This window comes from Zonotrichia albicollis, chromosome 10 (assembly GCF_047830755.1).
Source record: "Zonotrichia albicollis isolate bZonAlb1 chromosome 10, bZonAlb1.hap1, whole genome shotgun sequence".
NCBI lineage: Eukaryota > Metazoa > Chordata > Aves > Passeriformes > Passerellidae > Zonotrichia > Zonotrichia albicollis.
In genome coordinates, this window is record NC_133828.1 from 35,415,077 (window position 1) to 35,440,811 (window position 25,735).

Below are 25,735 nucleotides of genomic sequence, written 5' to 3' on the forward strand. Positions count from 1 at the left end.
TCAGGATGCCTTATCACAAGTGACAATTTCATTCAGCTGCCTGGATAGCCACTGGGAACCCCCTGCCTCTCCAGAGCTGTTTCAAGCGTGGAAAAGCCACTGTTGCAGATTTTTGCTCTATTTTGTTGAGGCTCAGTGCTGTGCTCTCTTTGAAGATGGTGCCATGGGCTCTCTCTTGGCTTCCTGCTTTGCAGTGTGCAGTTTAGAGCAACCTTTCATCTTTCATCCCAACCACTGGAAATGACACGCTGGGCTCCAGTCACAATCGTGTCTTTTCACTTTGCACAAGTGTTATTGGGATTTGGGGCACAGGAGCCATCTTGCTAAAATAACACTTCTCTCTGACCTTGCCTTCTCTGGGAAAATCACTCCTCATTCATGCTTATCACTTCTTCATTAATGAAAGAAAGAAATCACACCCTAATTCTTCATTAATGAAGAAGTGATAAAGCTCCAGTGGAACTCCTTATTTCTCTACTGATGCTATTTATCTAAGCCCATCAAGGAGTGCACAAACTGCAAGATGCCTTGTTTTGGGGGAGATTTTAGTATGATTAGCAAATTTTAGACTACACTTTTTGTCTTAGCAAAGACTCTTATCTTTTCTGCTTTATGTCTAGGAGTACTTACAAATTTACTAAAGAACCTTTTATTCCTAACAGTAGTACCACTTCAGGCATGTATCACTCCATCACCTGACGGGCATTCTTAATCCAGAAAGTTTTTATTCATTTGGTTCTGTTATTACAGAAGAATTATATCCACAGGGGAGCATTATCTATAGCAATACCATTACATGGATAGTTTTGCCAGCACTGCCCGAGGGCAGATCAGATTCAATGGATGTGTCAGTATGTTCAGATCCTTTGCCTCCATATGAACTCAGGAACTGGAATCAAAATTACCCTGCCCCTCTCCTTTGCATTTTTTGATATCCTTAGTTCTAATGGCCTAGAGAGTTTGACAGCACTTTACATCAGGAACAGATCCCAAGAGGAAAATTCAGTTCCTTTCTCTACATTACACATAGCTGTTCATCAAATTTACCAGGCAAGGTTCCTGAGCACACAGAGGCTGGACCAGCACTGACAGAGGGTCTCTCTTGTATAGCAACCCTTTGATCAGACTGACAGCATCATTTATTTACTTTTGTTTCATATTCTTCAATGCTCCACTAAGTTATTTTTCCCAGTTGATTATCAAAGGCAAAAGCTGCCCTTTCAAGTTGGATTTGCACCTCTTCCCTTCCCCTCCATTTCAATTAGCTATGGAAATTACTTGGATTTTCTTTTTCTATCTCCTCTTGCCTGCCTGTCTATACAAGAGGCTTTAGGAACACTGATGGCTGGAGAAAACCCAGCTGATGTGTTCCCTGTAGGAAATGTTGTGACTTGCAATTAGCACATCTAAGTGCTCTGTTTGACCTACTGCTGGCAGGGTGGAGAGCACAGACCCAGCTGCAGTGTCCTGCCCTTTCCCCAGCTAAGAGCAAGGGGATGGCGGGCTGTGAGTGCTGTGGATGGAAGAAAGAGTATCACCACAAACCAGCAGGGACAGGCAAGGACAGGAACTGGTTTACTACACTGGAAGACAGAAGGTGATAGGAACGTAAAAGCTTCTTGAAATGGGATCTCTGCCTGTGGGGAGCTGCTGTTCTGCTGCGTTTGCAGCTATTACTTTTCTGCAAACAGTTCTGTGACTGCAGAGAAACAACAGCAGTGAACTGCCCAGAGCAGCTTAGGGCTGAGCAGAAATGGCATTTGGACTGGCTGGAGCTCTGGGCTCCTCCACATGGAGGTGCATGGATAAATGGCTTTAGGCACAAATCCCAGCATGCTGTGAGGAGCACACATTCCACAGGGCAGCTTTCCAAGTGTCATTTGCCCTAAACAGCTGGTCACCAAAGGTTTCTGAGATCACAATATCAAGACTTAAAACCACATCAGATATGTTCAGGATAGGAGAATCACTCTAGGCTGTATTTGACACCAGCTGGGCATTAACACCCAGGTGACCCCACAGGAACAGCATTTGGAGAGATCAGACTGCAGGCAGTGCTGATCCATGGGATTTCTCACCACACACATCTCCCCCAGACACATCATGTCATGGTTTACTGGAGATGTTTTAAAGTCACCATTAAGAAACAAATTTTAAGACTGATTAATACCAACACATATACTCTTGGGATGTTCCTAACCACATCTGTATATTCTAACTTATCAATATTGCCATGGGACTGTTCCTTTTTGGTTTGCCAGACCCTACACTACAGCGAAAGGTGATGGAAGAGGGGCAGGACATGCCCCTCGTTTAAAGCCAGCTGTAAGAAAATGTTTTTATTTGCTCAGATGTATTAGACACTTTGTGCAAGCTGCACCTTCATGCAGTGCAGGTTTGCAACTGTAACATGGTGAAGAAAAGAATAAATGCAGCAATTTTGCAGCTCTTCCTAAGAGAATGAGGAAGAAGGGTAGTGAATCAGATTCCTTCTCCATGTGCTGATGGTGTTAAATATTTGCTACATCATACAGACCACATGACATAAGTGTGATGAAGACCCACCCTGGAACCAGAATCACCAGACACTCCATGTCACTTCTTATGGCAGTAACTTGCTGCAGGGTCTGAAGCTGGCAGTTCCCAACCAGCTCTGGGTTCTCACAGCCTGAGTCAGGTATCATTACTTCCATGCCATTTTGCAAAATATTCCAAGAGCCTAATGAAGGTCACTACATTCTTGTTAACCTTTATTTTTTTCACTACTGGGAAAAAATAAAACACAGATCATAGTAGCTGATGAGAGTTCTTGCATGCACATTTATTTTACCAAAGTAGTGCTAAAAACTAAACCAAGAGCATCAAGGCAGAGCTGCAGGCAACCAGCCAGTTTTTTTTAAATAACACAGCACCCAGTGTTTGCAGCCTTTGAGGTTGTCACAAAGTACACACACCTACCCAAATCTGCATAGCAAGGAGGCAAAACCACACTATTGATACAACTTCACAATACCAATCAAAAGAAAGGAAACATTGTTCATGCAGACATCTAATCTCTCATGGGAAACAGGCAGGAATCCCTTGTAAACACCTTTTCTAAGGAGTACTCTGAGAAGATACAGTGGAGATGCTGCAGCCAACATTGTAGTAAGAGTCTCATGCAACACAGCATCTCAGAAAAGAATTTAATCTCAACCTCATGAGTACTGTCCATCAACAATTCCTGCATGTATCTATAACACCTCAGAAAGTTTAATTACCACTTAAGAAATGGAAGACTAAATGAGCCATGTGACATTTCCCACCCCAGACCCTGTAGGTCAGCATTATTTAAGACAACTGGGAGCTTGAAAAGCTAAACATTAGGGTTGGCAGATGAACAGATGGATGGATTGCTGCCAACATAATCCATCTTCCCACTTGCCTCCATAGGACTGGGTGACATTCAAAGCTAACTATTTCCCTATGCAAAGAGAAATGCACATGGTGCAATGAGTAGGCTTTAAAAAGGACACATCAGCTGGCAGGACCAGTGGCAAAATTCTTTGTGGCTGCTGTTTAATGTGCAGGTGAGGCTGTAAAAAAGAGGCATCAGGCTGTGACAGAAGAGGGGACTGTAGTGGCCAGAGTGGATTAGCTGTAAAACAACATCTGAGCAAGCTGCTAAAATCTGTCAGGATGCTGTCATTTTTTCTTTGTGCATAAGAGGTCTAAATGTAATTAACCATTTAATCAGAGCAGATAAAATTGTGGTATTATGATCAATGGGGATGCCTTATCTACAGCTTCATGAAAATTTCCATCTCTGCTCAACTTGGATTTTTTTTTTTCGCTTGAGGCTCTATGAGTAAACTCCCCAAACACTGAAAAATAAAAGAGAGTAGAGTAGGAGGTGGTTTAACACAGCCCGTTACTATGCAGATACCAGCTCATCTGATGCCAGATGGGTCTCAGTTCAGAACTTTCAGATCCAGTTCAAATACCAGTTCCTGAGCACAGGGGAAGTTCTGCTCCCTGGCTGGGGCAGGCACAGCAGGAGCTGTGACACACTGTGCCAGTATGAATCGTGCCACCCTCCCTGACTGAGGACACTGAAGCTCACAAACTCCCACACACCCAGGACTTTCTGGTTTGCTGCAAGGATTCAAACAAAAGTAAAACAATCTCCTACATCTACTAGCTATAGCAGGCTGTTCTGTCAGCTACTAAACTACAACATAATTTTTCTAAATTGATGCAAATAACTCTGTAATTACATCATTTTTATAACTAAAATGATGCAAATAACTTTGTATCTACAGGACCCCAAAGAATAAAGGTTGCTGTCTCTGACTGGTCTACAGTATAACCCAGATCAGACTGCATGTTGTGGGATTTTTCTTACAATGGCTGAAGTCTTCAAGATTTTCTACATCTGCTGCCAAACATTCGCACTGTTGACAAAGTCAGCCAGCACAAGCAGGTGCAGAAAAACCCCAATCAAGATCTGAACCTGGGACTCCAGATAATGAAGCTTCCTGAGTAACATACTGGTGCATCTGCTTCGCTGAACTTGCCTGTGTAATCTGAACCAAAAACCTCACTCATTTCCATTTACTACTGCCCATATGTCACCTCTAAATATACTTGCATACTAGCATTTATGCAACGTTCAGTACAAAATCCATATGGCCCCTTTCAGCAAGCAGCAACAAGGATACTTGCAAATGGAGTCTGGAGATGGAGCTTCTAAAGACTTCTTTCTAAGCACCATACAACATTTGCTGTAGATAGACAGAGGTGGAAGAGTTGTTACAAACTGCTCCAGATGGACCACGTTTTCTTTCTTGCATGAAGCTAAAATGGATTTCTTTTCTATGAAATGTCTCCTAGTGATCCATCTGGAACAGATTTTGGGTAGCAGGGCAGATGCAAGCTTAGGCTGAGGAGTGCTGTACAGCTGCCACTGTGACTTTGACCAGTCTCATCTGGCACCTTCACCCTTGCTCCTGCCCCACACTGGCCTGGGAGCTGCATTTAAGCCCTTGCCCTGGCCCTTGTGTGGCTTGTGCTGTGTGTGCTTGCTCTGACCTGCTTGGCTTTACTTCTTTGGTGACATCAGAGCTGCACTGGAACTACAGGTTTCTCTGAGGCCTTTTGGATGAAAAAAGATCCAATCATGGGACCCACTCTACCTTTCCTGTTTAGGTGGAGTGGGATGGTGCCCCTTTGCCAAGGTTCCTGTCTCAACCTGCCCTGTTGTCTGGCTTCCACCTCACCTTCCTTCCTGGAAGGGAGATGTCCATCCTTACTTGCTTCCTGACAAGGAGTTTTCCAAGGCCTTGAAATTGGTGAGTATAATCCACAGTTAAATAGAAGAAACAAAAATTCCCATGGAATGAGTGAGCAGAAAATCAAGAATTTTTGAAGCTCCCCTGCAGTAACCACTGCTGGGTGACCTTCCAGGATGTAGGACCAAAGCAAATCAAGCCTGTCCCACTTGGCTTTCTGACTGTCAAAGAGAGCCTCTGAATGTTAACAACTTGCTGTAACAGATAAAGGGTAAATATAGGTTGGCTGTCACTGTCTGAATTGCAGGAATAAAATGTGGCAGCCGATGAACTCCTTCTACTTAAACCATCGAGTCTCTAAAATTCCCCATGCACTGAAAGAAAAAGGTTTCATGTCTCTAAGAGACTGCAGTCAGAGCAGTAAGTCAGGGGCCTTGTGCTGCTGTTGCTCTTAGTCTTTCAGATGATGGGTTCTTAACTCCACAAATTGTTGTATCCCTCGTGGACACATGCTGTGTTAGACTTAATCTTGACAGATAGCAAGGAATTGATCACAGAAATAAAACATAACTGGTTGCTTAGTTACCAATAATCACTACACAGTTACATTTGCTGTGTGCAAACAGAGCCCTGTGCAACCCAATTACCCCTCATTACAACTCTAAAATGTCAGCTTCAGAGAGCTGAAAACAACTGAGCCAGGTAATGAAGGGAAATTTTAGTAGAAAAATACAAATGATAATTGGGAACTTTATTTTCCCCCCTAAATGTTCAAATAGGCACAATCCTGTGGCTAAGGAAAGTAAATATATTGGTTTGAAAAAAATAGGATTCTTGTTTATTAGAAAAGTGAAAACTAGAGTGTTATGTATGCAAACACCGGGAAAGTAGAAAGTAGTAAATAAAAATTACCATCTAAGAATTGCACAAAACTGATTGGGGGAAAAAGACGTGGAGAGAATTAAAGAGCTTCAGGATTAATGATGGTATAAAGGAGCTGAAATACTTTGGGCCCAAAAAACACCATGGTGTAACTCCATAAATGAAGTGAGGGGTGTGGTGATTAGGGGTAATGGCTTAGGCATGGGAAACAGCCCTATGGCTTTGTGAGGCAGACTTGAGGAGCCAGCAGGTGTAATGGCTGCAGGATCTGCAAACATTCTTCCCACTTCTTGAAACACAGATATACGGCTATTGCTATTTAATACACTGTGAGGAACCACCCTCATACTTCTCACAATTAGGTGCTATTCTTCTATGGTCCATCCCCAAAGAGCAAATCAATAAATCTCTCATAACTGTGACCTTCCTTCAGCGAGGTCTGTCTTTCATGCATCAATCAAAGAGCTCTGGTGCCAGCTCTGTGGATAAACTGCTTTGCTTGGATGCCTCACCAGAAGCACATTCATGAGAGGATGCACCACAGAGATGCTGCAGGTTAGATAATCATGGACTAATCCATGCACTGAATTTATCACCAGGACTGTAAACAATTCCTTCTTAGCATTGCTTGTGTTCAGACTCTCTCCTCCTCAGCAGTTCATCTTCCCTCTCATAAAATACATGATAATAAAAGCACCTATGGAGATTTCTGCCTTCCTTGCAAGTGCTGTAAAGTGCAGCTATCTGACTGTGTCCTCATGACAATGTAAGTTCTCTGAATACAGAGCTGGATGCAGCCATAGTAGAAATGGGTTTGGGCTGAATGCTCTGCTCCTCTTCAGTAAAGCCTGCATGTCTTGTGTACAGGAGGGACCATAAGTGCCAAATCCTCTACAAGACCTGGGCTGGAGAAATACCCTACCCTGGCTGACCTGTAGTTTACAGAGGAGAAGAAATAGACCCATTTCTTCTTTTCTCACCTCTTTATGCAGTGTAGCACAATGTAATAAAAAAATTCTACAGGGGACAAAGAGCACCTTTTTGCCTTTGACTACATTATGAAATTGGTTCCTATGCAGTCAGGAGAGAAGCAAAAAACAGAATGAGCAATACTGAGGTTGGTAATGAACAGAGAGAAGTGTGTTCCTGTCTATTCAAGAGATGTACAGAAAGTGCTACAAGCACTTCAGTGTCAGGAAGCATTTGCTGTTGTTGAGTTTGAGCAGGAGCTCAGGGAAAGACACTTCACAACAGCCACCAGCTCAGCTCAGTGTTGGCTGTGAAGAAGTTGATCAGCAGCCTGGATGGCATGTCTGCATTGCAGGAGAGGTGCTGCTTTGTGTTTACATAAAGAGTTGTGTGGGGCAATGTGTGCATGTGTTACATTAATGGCTGATCCAGAGAGGTGCTTCCTAAATGGGATTGTTTCACAAACTTCACAGTGTGCCTGCCCTGGAGAAACATTAGAGATGTAGAACAGCACCATGAGAGTGAGTCTGTGTGAGAGATGGAAGTGCCCCTCAGCTGCTGTGGTGTCCAGCCATCTGCCTGAAGGGTGACACTGCTCTGGGGGTCAGCATGTAGCAGCTGAGTCTGTTTCTGTAGAAGCAAAGCCACCTTCCCTGTGCACAGACAGAGCTTTGTGATCTCCTGAGAGATGGGGGAGTTCTGCTGTTTCTTCTGCTCCCTGTAGATCTGCCCCAAGTTAGCACTGTCTGCTGCTAATCCCTTGGTTATTACCAAGGCCCTCAGGTATGTAAACCTGGACCAAATGAAAAAGGCCTCAAGAATAATGGGCTTACCTCATCATATCCCAGCTGGCAGCACTGCTGAGGACACGGCGGAAAACTTGATTTATTAAAATTGATGAAGGAACTGGCTAGTCTTGAATAATTCATTACATATCAGCTGCTGCTGAGGTAATAGGAGCTCAGCAAGATCCTCTTTAGCACTGCACAGTGCCTAAAATCTTTAAATAAGATGAAGTCAAAGATTGGCTAGTTAAAGATTGAAGGGTTTTCTCCATGTGAAGTGAGAGGCCCTGGCTCCTGGTGTTGAGGTCGTCCAGCTGCGAAAATCACCCACGTCTCTCAAATGGAAGGCAGCCTGCTAATGTCACTGACATTTGCCAGGGCATGAAGCATTCTGCCTCAGCCATCAACTTCTGCAGAATATAATAGCTCCATTTTCGCCAATTCTTACTGGAATCAGGTTTAGTTCTCAATATTCACCACAAGCTAGGGATGTCTGAGGGTGTTGGCTTGCTTTTCTGATCATTATGCTTGAAAATAAATCAGCCTGGTGCACTAAGAAGTAGGCACTACTATTTGAGTACACAGCTCTTGAGGTGCAATCTCTGCTGCTGCTCAGGGCTTTTGTCAGCACCAGCAGAATCAAATCACCCACAGCCTGGGCAGTGGCTGGACTGGGTTTTGGAAGCATGTCAGAAGCCCTGGAACAGAATCCTGCTAACCTGATCTGGTCCCACTTGACGAACCAAGAGCTCTTTTTAACTCCACTGATGTCAATGGTAAAACCTTTGATAAACATGTAAAGCAGCAGCAAAATAAGGCACTGTAATAAGATGGCTGATACTCCTCTTCCTGTATGTCCTCCTGCAGAGGTCAGAGGAATTGCAGTTAATAAACAAAGAGGAAAAACCAATTGATGGACATATTCCTGCTTCCCAGCTGCTGGTATGGGGTCTCCACTGTCTACAGTTATAGACCCTCTCTGAAGTTCATCACTTTCTCTCTTTCCAGATGGTGATGATGGAAACTGGCCTCACAGCCAGTACTGTTCTCAGCTCCAGCTCTGGTTTGCATCACCTTCCTTAGTCCCCAACCAGGCACCTAGGAATTTGTGAGGTGCTGATGGTACAGCTCCTCTAGATCTTACCTCAGCTGAACACAAGACAGCCTTTGACTTAAGATCCTAATGAATACAGAGACTGTCATGCCTTGTTGATTTCCTCATGCCAGATTTTACTTCCAGATGCACTCCTGCTTCAGCCAGAGCAGATGATTTTAGCCAGAGTCTGAAGTATGTTGGTAAAGGTACTCTGATGTACCACTGGCATCATGAGGCATTTGACATAGCACCAGAAGACTGTCAGTTTCCTCTCCTCTCCAAAAATACTGCTGCATCAATCACTTGTGAAAGTGTTTTAAAAATTAAAGCCAACTCGCCCTTGCCTTGAAATGCAGGCAGCACTTTCTCTTCCTGCTGTCTGTTAACAGCCTTTCTGCAGGAGGTCACACAACACTGATTTACACTCCTGAGCTTTTTGTGGACATAGGTTAAGATCATTTGGAGAAGCCACAAACTGAAGTTGTGACTTCTCACCCTGAAGTGTGTGAATGAAGCTAATTGTGTAACTCTCACAGCTGCAGAGTGGGAGATGCTGAGAACAAACTGTAACTTGGTAACACATGAAACTGGTATCTGCTTTTCATCTCCTGAGACAAGACACTCCAACTCCTGCGTTTCAGCTCCACTACCTGTAAGAGGCCAAAATAAAACCACCTTCCAGCATCTGCAAGAATTCTCCTGGCAGTCTCTGAGAACCAAGGAAAGTCAGGTAAGGTTTCCTAAAACTGAAATATAATTACTTGAAATAAACTTAATTCTGAGACCTGTGCTCAGGTGTAAGAGCTCCATGCCACTGTCTGAGCACAAGCTGGCATGGCCCAGGGACATGTGCCCTGAGGGACACTGTGCCTTCCCCTCTGAAGTGGCAGGGACAGGACTGTGGTTTCAGAAGAACACTCCACAACCCACACATGTCTCTCTTTACCCACTACCAGCATAACTCTGTGTGTGTTCTGTCTTTGCAGCTGCTTTTGATCTTTCATTGTTATTTTCTTCTCCTTTTCCTTCTTTCTCACCTTTTTTTTTTTAACAGTCATCTGTTGTCTCCTGGAAAGGGCTCCTGACTAGGCCCAATTGCCTTGGGAGCTGGTTTAGGAGGCACAGTGCCCTCTGACCTGCCAGACAACAGCAGTTGCTATGTGGCTTCCTTTGCTTTATTCCTGCAGGAGACCAGCTGGTATTTGTAGCATTTTCTCTAAGCAAGGCATCATCCCTGAGGTACACTCAGGTGAGAGTACCTCGGGACATTCCCACTGGGAGGTGAGAGCAAAGGACTTTATTATTAAAAAATCCCAAACCAACAACAAAAACCACAAAATAACAAATCCTAGAGGAAATGCCATTTCCTTTCAAGTGATTCTGTGAGGTAGGGACTGCAAGAGAAGTAGGGAAGCAAGAGTTTTACCAGTTCCAACACAATCCCATTTTTTTTCAGGAAGATATTCAAAGTCCATTCCAATGCAAACCCTTCTGAGGAAGGGTGGAAGCTGAAGCATGTTCAAACATATACCTGGTTTTAGCTGGGATAGAGCTCATTTCCCAGCCTAAACACTGAAAAAAAGTTAAGAGAAGAGCATAGAGCAACCTACTTCTTATTCCAGGCAGAAAGGAAGGCAAATCAAGAGTAGGAAAACCTGGATGTTTTTCTTAAACTTTGATTGTTATTTTGGGGTTTTTTTTTTAACCTAAGAGATATAAAATAGTTGAAATTGAGTTGGCTAGAATTTTGGGGACACTGGAGTGGCTGGGTTCACAAAAGAGTTTGTAAATTGCCCAAAGAGACACATGTGTTTCTCTGGGGTACAAGTGAGGGAGTAAAAGGGCCTTTCTCCCAATTCTGTCCTTGCTGGTGGTGTGCTGAAGGTACACTCAGTGCCACTGATGGCCCAGCTAAGTGACAAACCTGGCTTTGTCTATACAGCAAAAAGAAAAAGAAATGTTAAATTCTCTTCTATTTTCTCTAAGGATATGGTGGAACTAAGCCAAAACCCTGCATTTGTACTGCTCTGCCTAAGGCAGCATAAGAACCTTCTCTGGTGAATCACCAGGCCCCAAAGCTTTTACTCCTCCTAAATGAATGCCAAGTATCCTGGGGAAGTGCTGCCAGGTACAAGGACACAGTGACACTGCTGGGCTAAAGCATGATGGGTGTCCATGGCTGAGGGTCTGCAGGATTCTGCCCCAAACTCCCTAGGATGATGAGGTTTGGGATCTAATCCTCTGTATCTGACTTTTCACCAATTGGTGCCCCAATTCACCTCAGTTTTTCTGCTTAATGCTATTTTCTGATCTTCTAGAATGCATTTTCCAAATATTTTGCCCAGTATCTTCCTGAAGCTGGTAAGAGATGTTTCTTGCTGTTCAGGGGCCCACATATGCAGGATGTTGGCAGGCAGGTGCACAGACTGTCTTTGGAGATCAAGGAAAACTGAAGATTGCTGCCACCATGCTTCTATGGACAAAGTACACACAGACAAGTTTGGAAATGCATCTTGTGCAAGATGGAGATAAAGGGTGCAAGGGCAAACTCACTGAGATAAATTTGAGGCTTCTTTTGACATGCACTAGGTTAAGACCAGACTCAACTTTTTGAAGTTAATTGCCTGGTTGCTTTAACTGGATATAGGCTTCTAAGTCCTGGAGTCAGCTGTGTGACACAACCAACTGATATTTACCTCTACCCTATTATATCTTGCCCAGGGCTGCACAGTCAGTGCACATGTTCCTGTGCATTAGAATTGTCCACAGAACTGGTGGATTATTTTGCAAGAGAAGCAAGTAACATTTCACATCTGAAGATACTGCTCAGACTTTATTTTTTAGGCAAAGCTACTCTGGCCTAGGTTCAATTTCTGTTCCAAGGAATGGCTCCAAGGCACTGATAACCATCATCAGTGACCAGACAATAATCACTGACCTGTCCAATGGCCTCTGATTGGTGATGTGACTCTCAGGCAATGCAGTCAGTGTCCCTCTGGACTCCCTGAGGGGCACAGAGGTCTCATGCTCTATGGACACACAGAGTTAGAATACCACAGAGTAGTGGTTTGAGCATGGCTGTGGATAAGGAAGCTTTTTAAGATGAGCCTTGGAACCCCAGGATTCCTGCTGCAGTCTGTGCCAATGGGCTGGCATGTGGAGGGATGCAGCACTGCTGAGTCCAGCTTCTTTCTTTTTGAATCTCTCCTATCCAAGATGATGTAGGATAGGAAGACCATGGGGGACAGAAGACACCCCTACTGTTCCAAACACTGCAGTGCCCTGTGAGCTGACTCAGTGAGGTGGAGCACCAGGTCTGCAGCCAGGCCCAGAAAACCAGCAGCAGCTGGGAGCAGCAGGTTTGGTGCAGAGATAGCAGGTGGCTCCTGGCTGGGGCTGGTCATGCACTTGCACCAGTGCACTGGCACGCCCAGCCCGGCTCCACTGAGCCAGGGGGGTCACTGAGCCTGTGGAGCAAATTCCTGCTAGTGGGACTGCAGATCATCTTGTAGTCATCCCTGTTACAAGCAGCAAGACGCTGTCTCAGACTCCTGATCTCAACCTCTGTTAGGGTTTTGTATTAAGAGAACACAGGCTCAATTTCTCATCTCCATTAAAACTTCAGTGATGTCAGAGTAGAGGAAAAAAGACATTAAATACTCTGCATCAAGGAGGGCTGGGTCTTTTTCCAAATCAAGTGGAGGAGGACCCCTCAGTAGGGAGTAGTCCCACACAAGCAGCTTTGATGACCACTCATCTGTCCTCACAGTCAGTACATCAAACAGAAAGGCAGCTGGGAGACCCAGACTACTGCATACAGAAGAGCAATACCACAGGCTAGTGTTTGCCCTCATTTGCATGGATGTAAACAACCTGCTTGGAAGCAAGCAAGGATACTTGATTTTTGCTACTGCCAGTGCAAGGAGAACGCTGCATGGGATACAGAGCTACCAGGAAAAGCTACAGTGGCCCACCCCTCTTCAAGCCATTTACTGCAACACGAGGCAGAATGAATCAATAATATGTATCGAGCTGGGAAAGTTAATCTGCATCCAGAGCATCATAACAAATTAAAAGGAAATAAAATCAGTACAATTCCACTGGCTCTCATTACTATCACAGTGGAGAGTAATTAAAATCTATGGGGCAAATTCAACGCTGTAGGAACGCTCCTGAAGCCAAAGGCACTGTACAAGGGCATTGCTTTTTCCAGATGCTATGTATTTCCAACAGCAGCAGGAATGGCAAAATGGCAGAGTGGATAGGGTAGAGTAAGAGCCCAACCTCTTTAGGAGCCAGGCATTCTGCTGCTTGCTCTTCCTCATGTGGTGTCATGGTGCACAGCTGCTGCTTTGGTGCTTGATATGTGCTGACTTTCAAAAGCTCCAGGCATTTGTGTGTGGGGCTCCCATTCAAGGACTTCCCAAGACAACACACAACTTCCATTCATCAGCTCTGGCTGTCACCTCATCCTGCCTGTTCCCTGCTCCCCTGCGTTATCCTGCAGCCTTTGCACTCCTCTCTCCTCCCCACTCCTAAGCACAGCCACCCATGCTACACAGTCTCTTAGGTGCTAAAGAAATGCCTTTTCCTGACACAGAGCACCTTCTGCTATCCTGTTGCCTGAAAAGACTCTCAACCCATCTTTCTGTGCCTTCCTACAAACTTCTTATCCTTTGACCCCCACACACCCCTGATGAAGAAGCTGAAGGAGGACTACCACCTGTCCCAAAGCCACAGCCACTTGCACTTCCATTAAAGCTCTGCTCCAGTCCTGTGTCAATTGTGAGATGGAGCTGTGCTATAAGGCAGGAATTCAACCTGAAGCAGCATTCACAGCCCAAACTTTGATACCTTGACTCTGTGAGAGGCCCTGCTGCCCCACAGCCCCAGCACTGTTGTGACTCAGTGGAACACCTGATTCCCAGTGAGTGGAAGGAGATGTGTGAAGCACAGGCAGCACATTCCTCATCACTGCACACAGCGTTGTGCCAACTACCCAGCACTGCAGCCTGAAGCAGCGAGGCAGCTGGCACCCAGAGGCAACTGATGGTGACAGCCAGTGGCATGGCACATGCAAAGTTTGGTTCAGCTGGAAACTGCCATGAAAAGAGAGAGGGACTGGATGGAACAAATCAGTCTGGGGAAGTCCTACAGATGGCGTGTAGCAAAAGATTTCATCTCAGTGTGCTTTCACCTTTATGAACCTCTTATGTCCTGTCACTCCACCCTGTGTGTGGCTTCCACCTACGGAAGCTATGCTAATGTCAGCAGGATGATGCAGCTACCAAATACCATGTGTGGCAAACACCAGTCTGCACACATACAGTGCTGCTGAGGGCTCTTCCACATGGACATGTTTACCATATAATAATTATGGTAAACTACAGAGATAATCCAAAGTGGATCGTTAATGCTGTTTTACAAATTGGTGTACTATGGTCCTGCAGGTGGAACCATGGACTAAGAGTTGTATTTCCAGATATACCATGATCTTATTCCCTGTCTGGAAAAGTGGAGGTCTCACTTGACCTGGCCTTACCCCAGTATGCCTTTCAGAAGTTCAACCACTTTATTACCACATATCCACATCTGTAACCATGCTCAGATTCACCAATGAACAGCACAAAAGCCTCATTCTTAAAAGTCTTCAGCACCTTAAAAGTCACAGCCATATTATCACAGAATGTGCTTCAGCTTTTCACCAAAACCAGGTGCTCACATCTTTCAAAACAATCCAGCAAGGAAAGCAAACAGAAATCTGTCCCTTAATAAGCACCTATCTAGTGACCAACCTCCCTCATTTTTCTAATTTCCATCTGAAAATAGCAGACCTTCTCTACAGATATAAATCTCATCTGCCTTTCCTATTACAACAACTTTGAGATGATTTGGTATGATACTTGTACATTCTTCAAAGGGATTGCTCTTTAAGGTAGTGTTAGCTTGAGGTACAACTGTAGTTTTGATCTGAATATTATCTGAATATTACTGAATATTACTTCACTCAAAAGGGACTGTGCTCTGATGGTCTTTATAGGAGATACAGGTAGAAGAATGGCTTTTAGGCAAAGAGGAAATGAAGTTTCTGAGTCTCATCCCTCTCATCCCTCTGTACAAGCCAGGGGGAGTAGGGATCTTCTTCCTATGGAGGTCAAAAGCCATCCTAAATGAAAAAATATCTAAGGCATGCACTAATGTATGCTGCGCTGTTGTAAGCATGAACAGGATTGCTGATGTGCTTGTGGGCTATGCCAGTGCCTGCAGCTGCCTCTGGCCGGGTTAGCTTGGTTTTATAGATTTACTTCATGCTACTCTGTAATGAAGAATAGCCTGAGGAGTGTGCTGAGAGCCAGAATAAAAAGTGTTGCAGAGTTATTGCTCCACTGTCTGCATGTGACCAGAAATATCACAGCACTGTGTAGATAAGCAATGACTGTCTCCCTTGGGAACATGGCTCTGTGGTTCCCAGGTAAGAACAGAACCCAGAATAAAGGGCAGAAGATCCTCACTGAGAGACAGGACTGGCTGTTGTGTTGGCAGACCTGGTTCTCTGAGCCAGGAATGAGACATCGACTCCTCCTGTTGGAAGGTGCTCCAAAACTCCAGTGGCAAATCAAACAAGCAAGCTCTGCACCTCAATATTAAAAAGCTGATCAGCTCAGAGGCTGCTAATCAAAAGGAGTCTATGGCCTACCCATTCCTCTTTCAAAAATAAATTTTCTTTTTCTTTCTTTTTCTCTCCTGTGGCTTTGGCTGATGCTTGTTTTCAGTGATACTGAGCTTTTAGGGAAGCTGAAGTACTGTGTTGTGAGGACTCCCCACTGCAGGTATGGCTCCTGCAATCATAAAGCACCAATTTCCATAGCTGTATCTAGCCCATAAATAGGAGGAGAAGTGCCACACTGGGGCTTACTGACAGGTTATCTTGTGTTGTGGAAACCTGAGCCCTGACTGTCCACAGAGAACAGAGCTGTTGCAGCAGCTGTGGTAAAAAGGGGCACATCAGTGCAAAACAGTTAAGCACCGCAAACCAGGACTCCTGAGGGAGTGCTCTCATCTGCTTGTAACTGAGACGTCTCAGTTCAGGCCTGAGGGGCTTTTTTCAGGTTAAACTACCACAGCACAGATTAGCAGTGAAACTCTATTGATCCTTTATGAGAAACAGTTACCTCCCAGGTTCTTACAAGGCACTTTCTTGGAAAGGCTCTTTCAACACAGACCTCCTCTTGGAAGGGGCTGCTTCTGTCTACTCCCAGGAGCAGGCTGGAAGGATCAGCCACACCACCACAAACAACAGCAGTGTTCCAGCACAGAGCTGATTGATATCACCAGGCACTGACACCCTTTTGGTCAAGGGGGCTCAGCTTCAATCCAGTACCAGCCATGGGTAGTGCTAATTCCACTCCAGCCAAACTCGGACCCACTGCTCTGTCTCTAGGCCTCTCTGCAAGGTGTGTTTATTGAGATGCAATGATCCTTAAGATAAGCAAGGACTTGAGTAGAGGGAATGGTAGGGAAGTTGTCCTTTCAACAAGCTACAAAGCCAGCAAATAAATCTGACACAACAGCTCCAACAGGCTGTGATACTAGAAATTAATGTGTATCACTTCTGTGCTAGGTCTGAATGGAGCTGTCTCTGCTCAGCGTCTGAGGGTCTTTAATTCCCTTTTTCCTCGGGGAAGAACCTTGCATGAAAAGTTCAGCTGTGTGTACTCTGAGTCTTGTGAATCACTTGATTGTGGTCAAAGCCACTGTCATCTTTCAGTTGCTAACTGGCTTCCTAAACATGCCTACAGAAACAGCAGGATTGCTGTGTGGTAAACAAATTACTTTTGACAGGAGACTGCGAGCACTGCTCCCAGACGCCAGGGAAGCCACAAGATGGGCTGCAGTGTCTGACTGGAGCAGCTCTAGCATTGCATCCACAGCTAGTGCAGTGTCAGGCTGCTTCTCTTCTGCAAGCACTGACAAAGAACCGAGCCTGCAAACTCCCACCACCATCTGCTGAAGCTTCATATCCCAAAGGAAAAATGGATTTTTGCTTACACGTATCTTTAAGCATTTCAACAGCAGAAAAGGCAAGGGCGTAGACACTCTCTCTAGCTAAAAACAAAAAGCCATGTTTTTTCTTTGTAGGAAAAAATTTACTGCTGCTCCTTGACTTCCCATCTAGGACAGGGTTTATTTCAAAAGCTTTAGAACATTTAGTCCCTTTCTGGAGAGAAATCCTTAGGACAGGTACCACTGAGTTCCCAAACAAGTTATTTCTAGAATGTGAAAATAAACAAAGGTTCCAAAAGGGCTGCAAAGGGCCCTGAGGTGTTACATGGCAAAGTGAATATCAGCAGACAGTGGAGATTTTTTTTTTCCCCTTGTGCTTCACCTTGAAGCAGCTGTTAGCAAAGCCAGAAAACTCCACTGCCCCTTGGTGTATTTAATACAGCCTTGGCAAAGGGACTGCAGTCAGCTCATGAATATGGGAATTGCCTAATTCTCCAGCTATTCTTATTACCTCAGCCCAAGGATCCCAGCTTTTCATAACTAATTCCTGAAATCACAGACTTTCCACTGTCCTTTCTGTCCTTGAGCAGCAAACCACTCCTCCTCATGTAACAGATGCTGGTGCCTGCTGTGGTGCCAACCCGTTTTCCCAGGGCCCTTCCCTAGCAGGGACGGCGCTGTGGACAAGGTTACTGACCCCCGCACAGTTCCCAGGGATACTCACCCTTTGTTGCTGTAACTTACAGGAGCATGTCTGGAAAATAACAAATGCTGCACAGCCCTGTGCAGTGGCTCGGGCTGGCTGAACATTCTGAAGCCTGGGCAGGGGCTGGCAGCTGTAATGCAATCTGTCTCTGGCAGCAGAGATCTCTCACCCTGTTCCTACAAGCCGGCTCCCTCCACATCCCCCCTTGTCTATGACTCCCACAAAATCCCACTCAGGATTTGCAGTGCCTCCCACCTTGTCACTTCACTTTGCCCTCATTGCCATATACACTCTCAGCCCACCTTCCCTCTCTGTGCCCATGTACCTGTTTTCTACCTCTTAGTTATTTTTCCTTATCTCACTGATCCTGACAGCCCCGTCCATCCTCCCAAGACTCAGAGCTAAAGCTGTTCCTGTGCTGGAAAGTGACAATGGCTGCCAGGAACCAACTGCAAGGGCCGCTGCAAACTGAAAAGCAAATGGAAGCTGAGACTGGGATAATTATGAAGCAGGGACTGCAAAACTTGTGGAGATGTTGGCCAGAGGTGCCCAGTTTATTCCCAGAGACAAACGGGTACATCCCTTGAATGCTGGCAGGTGACATGGGAGCAGAAAACTCATCAAGCTGTGGACAGCTTCCCAATCCTGGCTATGGAGCACGGCATGTGATGCCTCCTCACCTCACTAACACCCATGACTGCTGCTGCCAAGCTGCTCTGGACAAGGAGAATGTGCTCACTGCGGCAGCAGCTGAGGAAATGTCCAGGCTGGTTCCAAGGGCTACACTCCTGCAGGGCACAGGCAGGTTAGATCTTTTGCTGTAGGCCAAGAAACAGCTACAGCAGCACAGGTTATACTGCAACAGGATCTTGGCAAGGTGGAAAAAACCTGTTAAGATCTTCCTGTTTCTTTTATGATAGAGGATCTTTTTTTTCCCCAAGAGCTTGCCAAAAGGGTAACTTCATCAATGGAAAACAAAAACTGGGTTATGTCCTCTAGTAGTTTATTTCTTAGTTCCAAACAGGCCCATTCAAAAGCTGCAGAAGAAATCACCTCCAAAGTCCATGGTTTTGTAATCAGAACCTCCCTTTCAAGTAGTCATGTTATAGGGCTGTAAACACAATAATTCCATCAATACTATGGAACAGTCATGTTGCATCTGTATTAACATAAATGTGTGCTGATATGCCATAGGGCTAATCTGATATGACAGTAATTGGCTGATGCCCAGCCATGGAGGCCCTGGAGCTATGCTTGCTGTCTCTCCTCTAAAAGAACTGTCCTCTGAAACACTGGAAAGGAAACCAGCTGTGATGCTGTATCTTGCCTGCCACCAATCAGCAATGCTTCTTACACCTGCATCACTGAGGTGTTTGAGGTTGGATGGTAACTGTTTAGTTGGGGAAGCTGTATTTGAAGTGCAACTTGATCTCCTACAAACTTAAATATTAAGAAATCAGGATTTCCAGACTATCTTGTTAGACTAAATCAGACTCAGCAAGCTCGCAATGGATAATAAACTCAGAAAATCCATAAAAGCATTCCTTTCCCTTTTCTCCATGACTACTGGGAGCTGTGCATCATCACCTAGTCTGCAGCAGGCTTTTCTTACACAGATGAAGCTTAAGGAGCTTAAAACTTTATAAGTGCTTTGGGGCTACCGTTGTTATCTTGTACAGTGCTCTACAGACAGAGGCAAGCCTTAAATCTGAGACTGCAGCTGGGGTTCTCTGGTTAAAGGCCTTAAAGGAGATCAATGTAAGCAATGCCTAAGGATGTGAACCAGATCTCAGACAGTCCATCTCCTGTCTGGGCCATGCAAGCAAGTGGACAAACTCAAAAACCAGGCTAGGATCAGGAGTCTTTGCAGTTGCAGGCACAATAGGAATCACTTATTTTGCTTTTGGCAATATACCCTTCAAAGAGCCTTAGTGAGGAGAGACCCTGTCTCTTTTTGAGGGATTTTGCCAAAGAAACCACAGCAGACACCCTAGTTTTCTGTACCTGGCTCATCAGCTCTGTGTAAGCTTTGCTGTCTGCATGCACAATGCCTTGCCTAATGCATCCTTGTTCACGACAGAGCTCTTGGGCTCTACCTCAGCACAAACCAAACAAGAGAGACTTGTTTTACTCAGAAACCATTATTCTCAACAGTATGGCACTAAAGGTGCATCGCTTTTGGCAATATGCAAGAGCATTATCTCAAAATCCCAGAGAGTACATGGCTGACAGTGCTCAAATCATCTCACGGAGCAGCCAGTGAAATTAGGAGAAAAATTTTTAAAGTAAGGTGGGAAACAGCACCCTAAATAGGGAATTTTGAATCTATGCTTAGGTTCTGGATTTGACTTAATTCTTTCTAGGACTCTTATCTGCTCCTTCATCTGTAAAATGAGATCAATAAAACCTCCCCAGATTTGCAGCAGTGCTCCCAGTCTTAATTGATGTCTGTGAAGCATTTTGAGAACCATGAGCGAAAGAAACCACTACCAAGCCCTCAGGCCTTACTATAATACCAACAAACAAGCAGAGTTGTTTACAATGCTTTTCAGCGCCACAATTACTAGGAAATGAGGAAAGGCTAAAGTGTAGATGCACCCAGTGCTGCCTTGCTGCAGTATAAATGGTAGGAGCAGATTTTAGAGATTTTCCTCCAGGGAATTCTGTTTTCAATAATGCAGTAAAACTTCTACCTCTCTGGATCCAAACAGATGCTCCTGCTAACACCTCAGGTATCAAAACCTATTATGAATTTGGGAGAATGCGTCTTAGAGCTGAAATCACATGGAAGTTAATTAAGAAATGACTCACTGGGACCTCGCAAATTTAAAGAGCCAGGTGCTGCCCAGCCACCCCTTCCCCACGATTGAGCTCAGCCTAGTATCGCACCAGCACACGATCTCCCACCTTGCACAGGACAAAAAGCCCCCAGGCACCTCCAAGGCTCTTCCCTGCTGCCTGCAAAGCTCTGTGTCCCTGCGGGTGCAGTTTCAGGAGCCGAGAGCAGCGGCCGGGCAAGCCCGGAGCAGCTCCCGGGCAGAGCAGAGCGCTCCGTGCCGTGCCGTGCCAGCGGAGCCCCCGGTGCCGTGGCGAGCAGCGAGCGAGTGCGCGGTGCGGGCACATGCGGGCCCCGGCAGCGGGCAGGTGTCAGCCGGGGCAGGTGTGCAAGGGCTTGGGAAGCGCGCGTATCCCCCGCTCCCGTCCCCGCGCTGGGCGCCGAGCTGCCGGTGGGACCCGAGGGGCCCCGCCGGACCGGGGAACGAGACCAGCGCACAGATAAATCACAGAGAGCTGCACGAGCGGTCCCGCAGCCCTCCCCGCCACGCAGCCATTTGCCTTTGTTGCAGCCCCGCGCCCGCAAGGTGCGGCGGGGCCGGGGCTGAAGAAGGAGCTCGCTCCCCGGTCGCTCTCCCCTCACAGCAGGGCGGTGGGGACACGTTCTGCGGGACTGGCTGCCGAGAGGGACCCGCCCGCCGCCCGCACCTGCCTACCTGCGGAGCCCGCCCGGGACGCGTCGCCCGCCGCCTTTGTTGTGCATGCCCGCCCGGCAGCGCCGAGCCGCGGGTCGGCTCCGGCCCGGCCCCTCGGCGCCCGCCGCTCGCAGGCCCGGCTTAGCCCGTCACCACGGCAACGGCGGGCGCGGCTCGGGCGAGGTACCGGCCCCAGCGCCCCGCCCCGACAGGGCCGAGGGGACAGAGCGGGCGGGCCTGAGGGGACGGAGCGCGGGCACCCCGGAGGGCCCCGCCCCGAGAGGGGCTGAGGGGAGAGCGCGGGGCGGCCCCCGGGGCCGGGAGCGGGCGGTGCTGAGGAGACGGGGCAGGGCAGGGGGTCCCCGCGGGCTGCGAGCAGACGGCCCTGCAGCCTCAGCTTTAGGCGCTCGTCTATCGGCGCCCGCCCTTCTCCCCAGCCCTGCGCCCCTCCTTCCCCACAGTGCCGGGCAGGTCCGAGCGCGGCTTAGATTAGCCTCGGCTTCCTCTTACGGTGCTTGGGATCCCTCATTCTCCATATCCGGTAGCTGTTCTTTAGACCGGCCACCTCGGGAGTCCCTATCTCCGGTCACAGATCGCACGTTCTTTTGTCCTACAGCAAGCACGGCTCTGGTGACTCTCCTGACTATCTTCCTGCATCAGCCGCCACAGGCTCTACACGTGACGGGCAGTCTCTCTGGAAAGAGGGGAGCTGCTGTGAGAATAAAGCCAAGGCAGTGGTAACGCCTCCGTTTATCCCTGTTCTGGGCGAGGAATTAATTGTATCCTGCATTTACAACTATTTTAATTGATCATTCATTTTAGGCATAACCATGACAGCTTGAACATCTTCCCTTTCAGTCAGTAAGGACTTGGAAAGTTAATAGTTATGTTGATTGTTTCTAGGATTAAGTACCGCAGTTCATTGGCTCTGTCATGTAATGCTAGACTGAGCTGGGTCTTGTTACTGGACTTATATACACGTGTGCCTGTGTTCATCTCGTTCTGAACAGGCAGGCTCTGGACTGGTGAGACATGTTAAAAGGAGGATCCCTGATCAGAATTGCTCACATTCATGAGTTTTGTTAAGTGATCCAGACTAAGTAAAGGCATTGTTTCTGTTTGAAGACAATTAGAAAAAAACCGTAAATTCTGCAGAGAAAAGTTGATTGTGGAGAGAAATAAATAGCATAGCAACCCTGAACTCTCTATGTGTTCCACACCTGATTATACATTTTTTTTCTTTCTAAAATCTGTCAAACTCCTATTTAACCTTAGTAGAAAGGGATTTCAGTGGCACTGGGCTCACGGCATCCTCCAGTGAAGGCTCTTAAATTACAAATAAAACATATGAAACCTCTTCAGTAAGCCTCATGTGTCAGAGGAAAAGACAGAGACAGAATGTGCTCAAGGTTACAGAGATGTTCTCTGGTAAAACTGGGAAAAACTGCCAGAGCTGTGGTGTCCTGTCCTTGGTCTTCATCTGCCGGACTTTGCCATTCTGTCCCAAGAAGGCACCTGGGGTAAACCCAGCCCTGCCTTCAGGGAGAGCAGGGGAGAGGGGATAGGAGGCAGCTGTCCTTTAGTTCCCCTTGGTCAGTCTGGGCCCATATATTGCTCATGTCAGTAAAACAATCTCCTTCTTAAGGGATTTTTCACTGGACACAAGGATGCTTGGAGAATGACCTGGTGTTATTGTGCTGTAAAGAAGGATGATAAGGAGAACTTGGAGATCTATTGTGATGGTCTTTGCAGCTCCCCCTGCAATGAGCTGCCTCCTTTTCCGTTGCATGCTAATTTATAAATAGACCAGATTCCACTACTCAGAGAAAGCTTTTGTCTCGCCTTGTACTCGATATATGTGATACTCTGCACTGGAGAGCAGATGTTTATAGCAGATTCTGCTCCCATGGAAATGGGCAGTAGAAGACAGAGGCAAGGGGTGAAATAGCATCAGGGTTATCTCTTGTCCTCAGCTCAAAGCTCCTGTTACAGCCAGTCTGAAAGGCCAGAAGATGCCCTTGGATTTAGCAGCACAGTCTCGAGTGTATGCCTGTGTCTCTGCAGGAGATGGACATCCTGTTGTTTGCAGACTCCAGTTACAGCTAAAGCTAAAAAAAAAGCATCTGTCTGCATAAACAGGAATTTTCCTCAATTGCAGGAGCTAGCAGAGGACACTACTTTGTCTCTGTCTCTGAAAGGGCTGAGTAATGTTTTGTTTGTTTGTTTTGTTCTTTTTGCTGCCTTCCTCCAGCTCCATGACTTTGGTGGCGCCTTTGGCAGAAGAACAATTGCCTTTGCTCCCATTTTATCCATATCCACCAGAGGATTTTGGTTTCCAGATTGTTTGCTGCTGCTGAAGCCATAGCAATAATGCTCCTGTATAGCTTTACTTAGGGAGGGAAGAAACAAAACCACATGACAAATTGGTCCAATTTATCACAGCAACAGAAACCTGCAATTCAGCTCAATCGCCCCCACAGGCCAGCTTAGACAGCATCAATATTTAATGACCTGAGCGCCACTGCCCTCACAGGTTGAGCTCCACCTCTGCCCTTGCCTTGTCACAGGTACCCCCCAGGAATGTCACCCCACCAGTGGGGAGAGCACCCCCAGAATTCCTCTGCGTGAGCAGGGTCTGTTTTCAGCCTGCCAAGTCAAGCCTGCTTGCTACCCAAAGGGGCACAGTCCAGACCTGCTGGGTATGACTAAACTCCCTTTTTCCTGCCTGCCTGAACGACCCATGCCGTAGGTTAAAGCCCAAGTAACATCTCCAGGCTTTCTGGGCACACCTGTGGGCTGTGGCAAACAGGAAAGCAGGAGTAGGACTGGACCATCACAGCTCATGGCTGCTCCCACAGTCTTTTTTGGGTAATTGTTTAAACCAGACAGAACTGTTCACTTGGTCACAAGCTGGAGGAGGCTTCTGTTCAGCTGTCAATATCTGTTCCCATTATTAAGACAAGAGTATTTCATTCCAGAAGGGGCTGCAAAGAAATAAAATGCCAGTAACATGTCCAGCATGTGGTGCAGAAAGATTTGGAAAGAGAAGGAATCAAACTACACCAAATCTCTCCCTCTGTGAGCCAAGCAGGGCATCAGAGGAGGTTGGGAACCACTTTTATTGGGCCCAGGCTTTGAACTGGCCACAGTAATTGGCACTCAAGAACATCTCCCTGCTCCATCCCAGCATGTGGCCCCTTTCTGGCTTGCTCTGCCTGGGACAGTAACAGGAACAAGTGACAAGTGATACAGCTATATACAGCCATAGGCATGTTCCCTCATGGCTCTCTTGCCTCAGTTTCCCTGGTCTGTAAAATGGATGTGACTGCAATCTCCTGGTGACAAGCACAAAGTAAAACAAAGCATTTTTTGGGGGCAGAGGAATTTGTGCTGCTGGACCAACAACTTGAATTCCTCCAGCAAAACAGCATCTTCCAGTAGGTTTTCTGTTCACTTGAAAACCCCCATGATTTAGCAAATTGCATATTCCAAAGGAGGAGTTTATTATCCACTCCTCTAGCAGCAAGTGACAGAGGCCATTACAATAAATGGCATTTGGGGAAGATGGCTCTCTAATTCACTTGGTATTTAACACTGACCATGGGGGCTCAGCTCTGTATGTGAGATACATTCTGCAAAGTCCTTTTGTGACCATCTCCCTGCACCAAGGACCTGTTAGAATAAGGGTGATTAGGAATAAATGTAAGAGCAGAGGTTTCTGCATCAAAATAGTTTGGGCCAGAGGCTGCATGGCCAAGGGGACGATGATGTGCACAGAGGACTCAGGCATTTTGAAGTGAAAAGCTGGCTTGCTGCAGCTCATCCAGAGATGCTGGGCCATTTCCAGTGCCAGAGCTTGGCTGCTGAGGGATATCTTCCATCCCTTGGAGCACTTGGTGACTGCACACAGACCCTCTGCTCTTGTAGTTATAGGGTACCTGTCTTGTTATGGGCATGGCTCAAAACTAATACAGCAGAACTGTGGAGCTCAACAGACACCTGCAAGTGCCCTAGAAAATATTTAATGGATTGTTCCATCAATTAACTGTCCAAGAAAGGAATTGTGAGCCAACTCAGTGCATTCCAAATCACAGTTGTGTGAAAAAAAGTTAACACAGAGCACAGCTCTTCCTCCTGGCAGCCATCCAGTTATTAATTTCCATGTATCAGCTGTATCTCAATGGGCTTGGTCTTCCGCCCACTATTTCTATTTATTTGTTTTCCATTCATTTCCACTAAAATTAAAACTCAAAGCCTTCCAGAGAGAATGGAAAACAAACATGCTGAACCAATACTGCTGCCCACATACAACCAACAGAAACCCCTGCACTTTTTCCTCCTTTGCAGTGAGGCAAGATCTCATTTTTAAGACTCTGGCCTTTCATCTGAAAAATAGCACAGGTAGCTATGGCATTAGCACAGTCTCAAATTCTTGTTTCAGACACATCAGTAACTGAAAAGCCAAAGGTTATGAACTTATTTTTAAAATGATACAAATTACAAAATACCTTCATTTAAAATTACAGTATTTAAATCCTATTTGCAACAGCACA

General features: G+C 46.2%; 1 protein-coding gene across 7 annotated transcripts in view; it reads right to left on the bottom strand.

Annotated features, from left to right (window-relative positions):
• The window catches only part of LOC102073113 (uncharacterized), a 52,630-nt gene extending 30,758 nt beyond the window's left edge, over window positions 1–21,872 (bottom strand). The window contains exon 1 of one of the 7 annotated variants that reach the window (XM_074548787.1): window positions 21,693–21,872. In XM_074548787.1, the coding sequence (XP_074404888.1) occupies window positions 21,693–21,718 (26 nt within the window). In that variant the 5' untranslated portion in view covers window positions 21,719–21,872. Of the gene's footprint in view, window positions 1–21,203; window positions 21,619–21,692 lie in introns of those variants that run through there. The other 6 variants (XM_074548784.1, XM_026792310.2, XM_074548783.1 and 3 more) reach the window with 6 other exon arrangements.
• Between the last annotated feature and the right edge of the window lie 3,863 nt (window positions 21,873–25,735).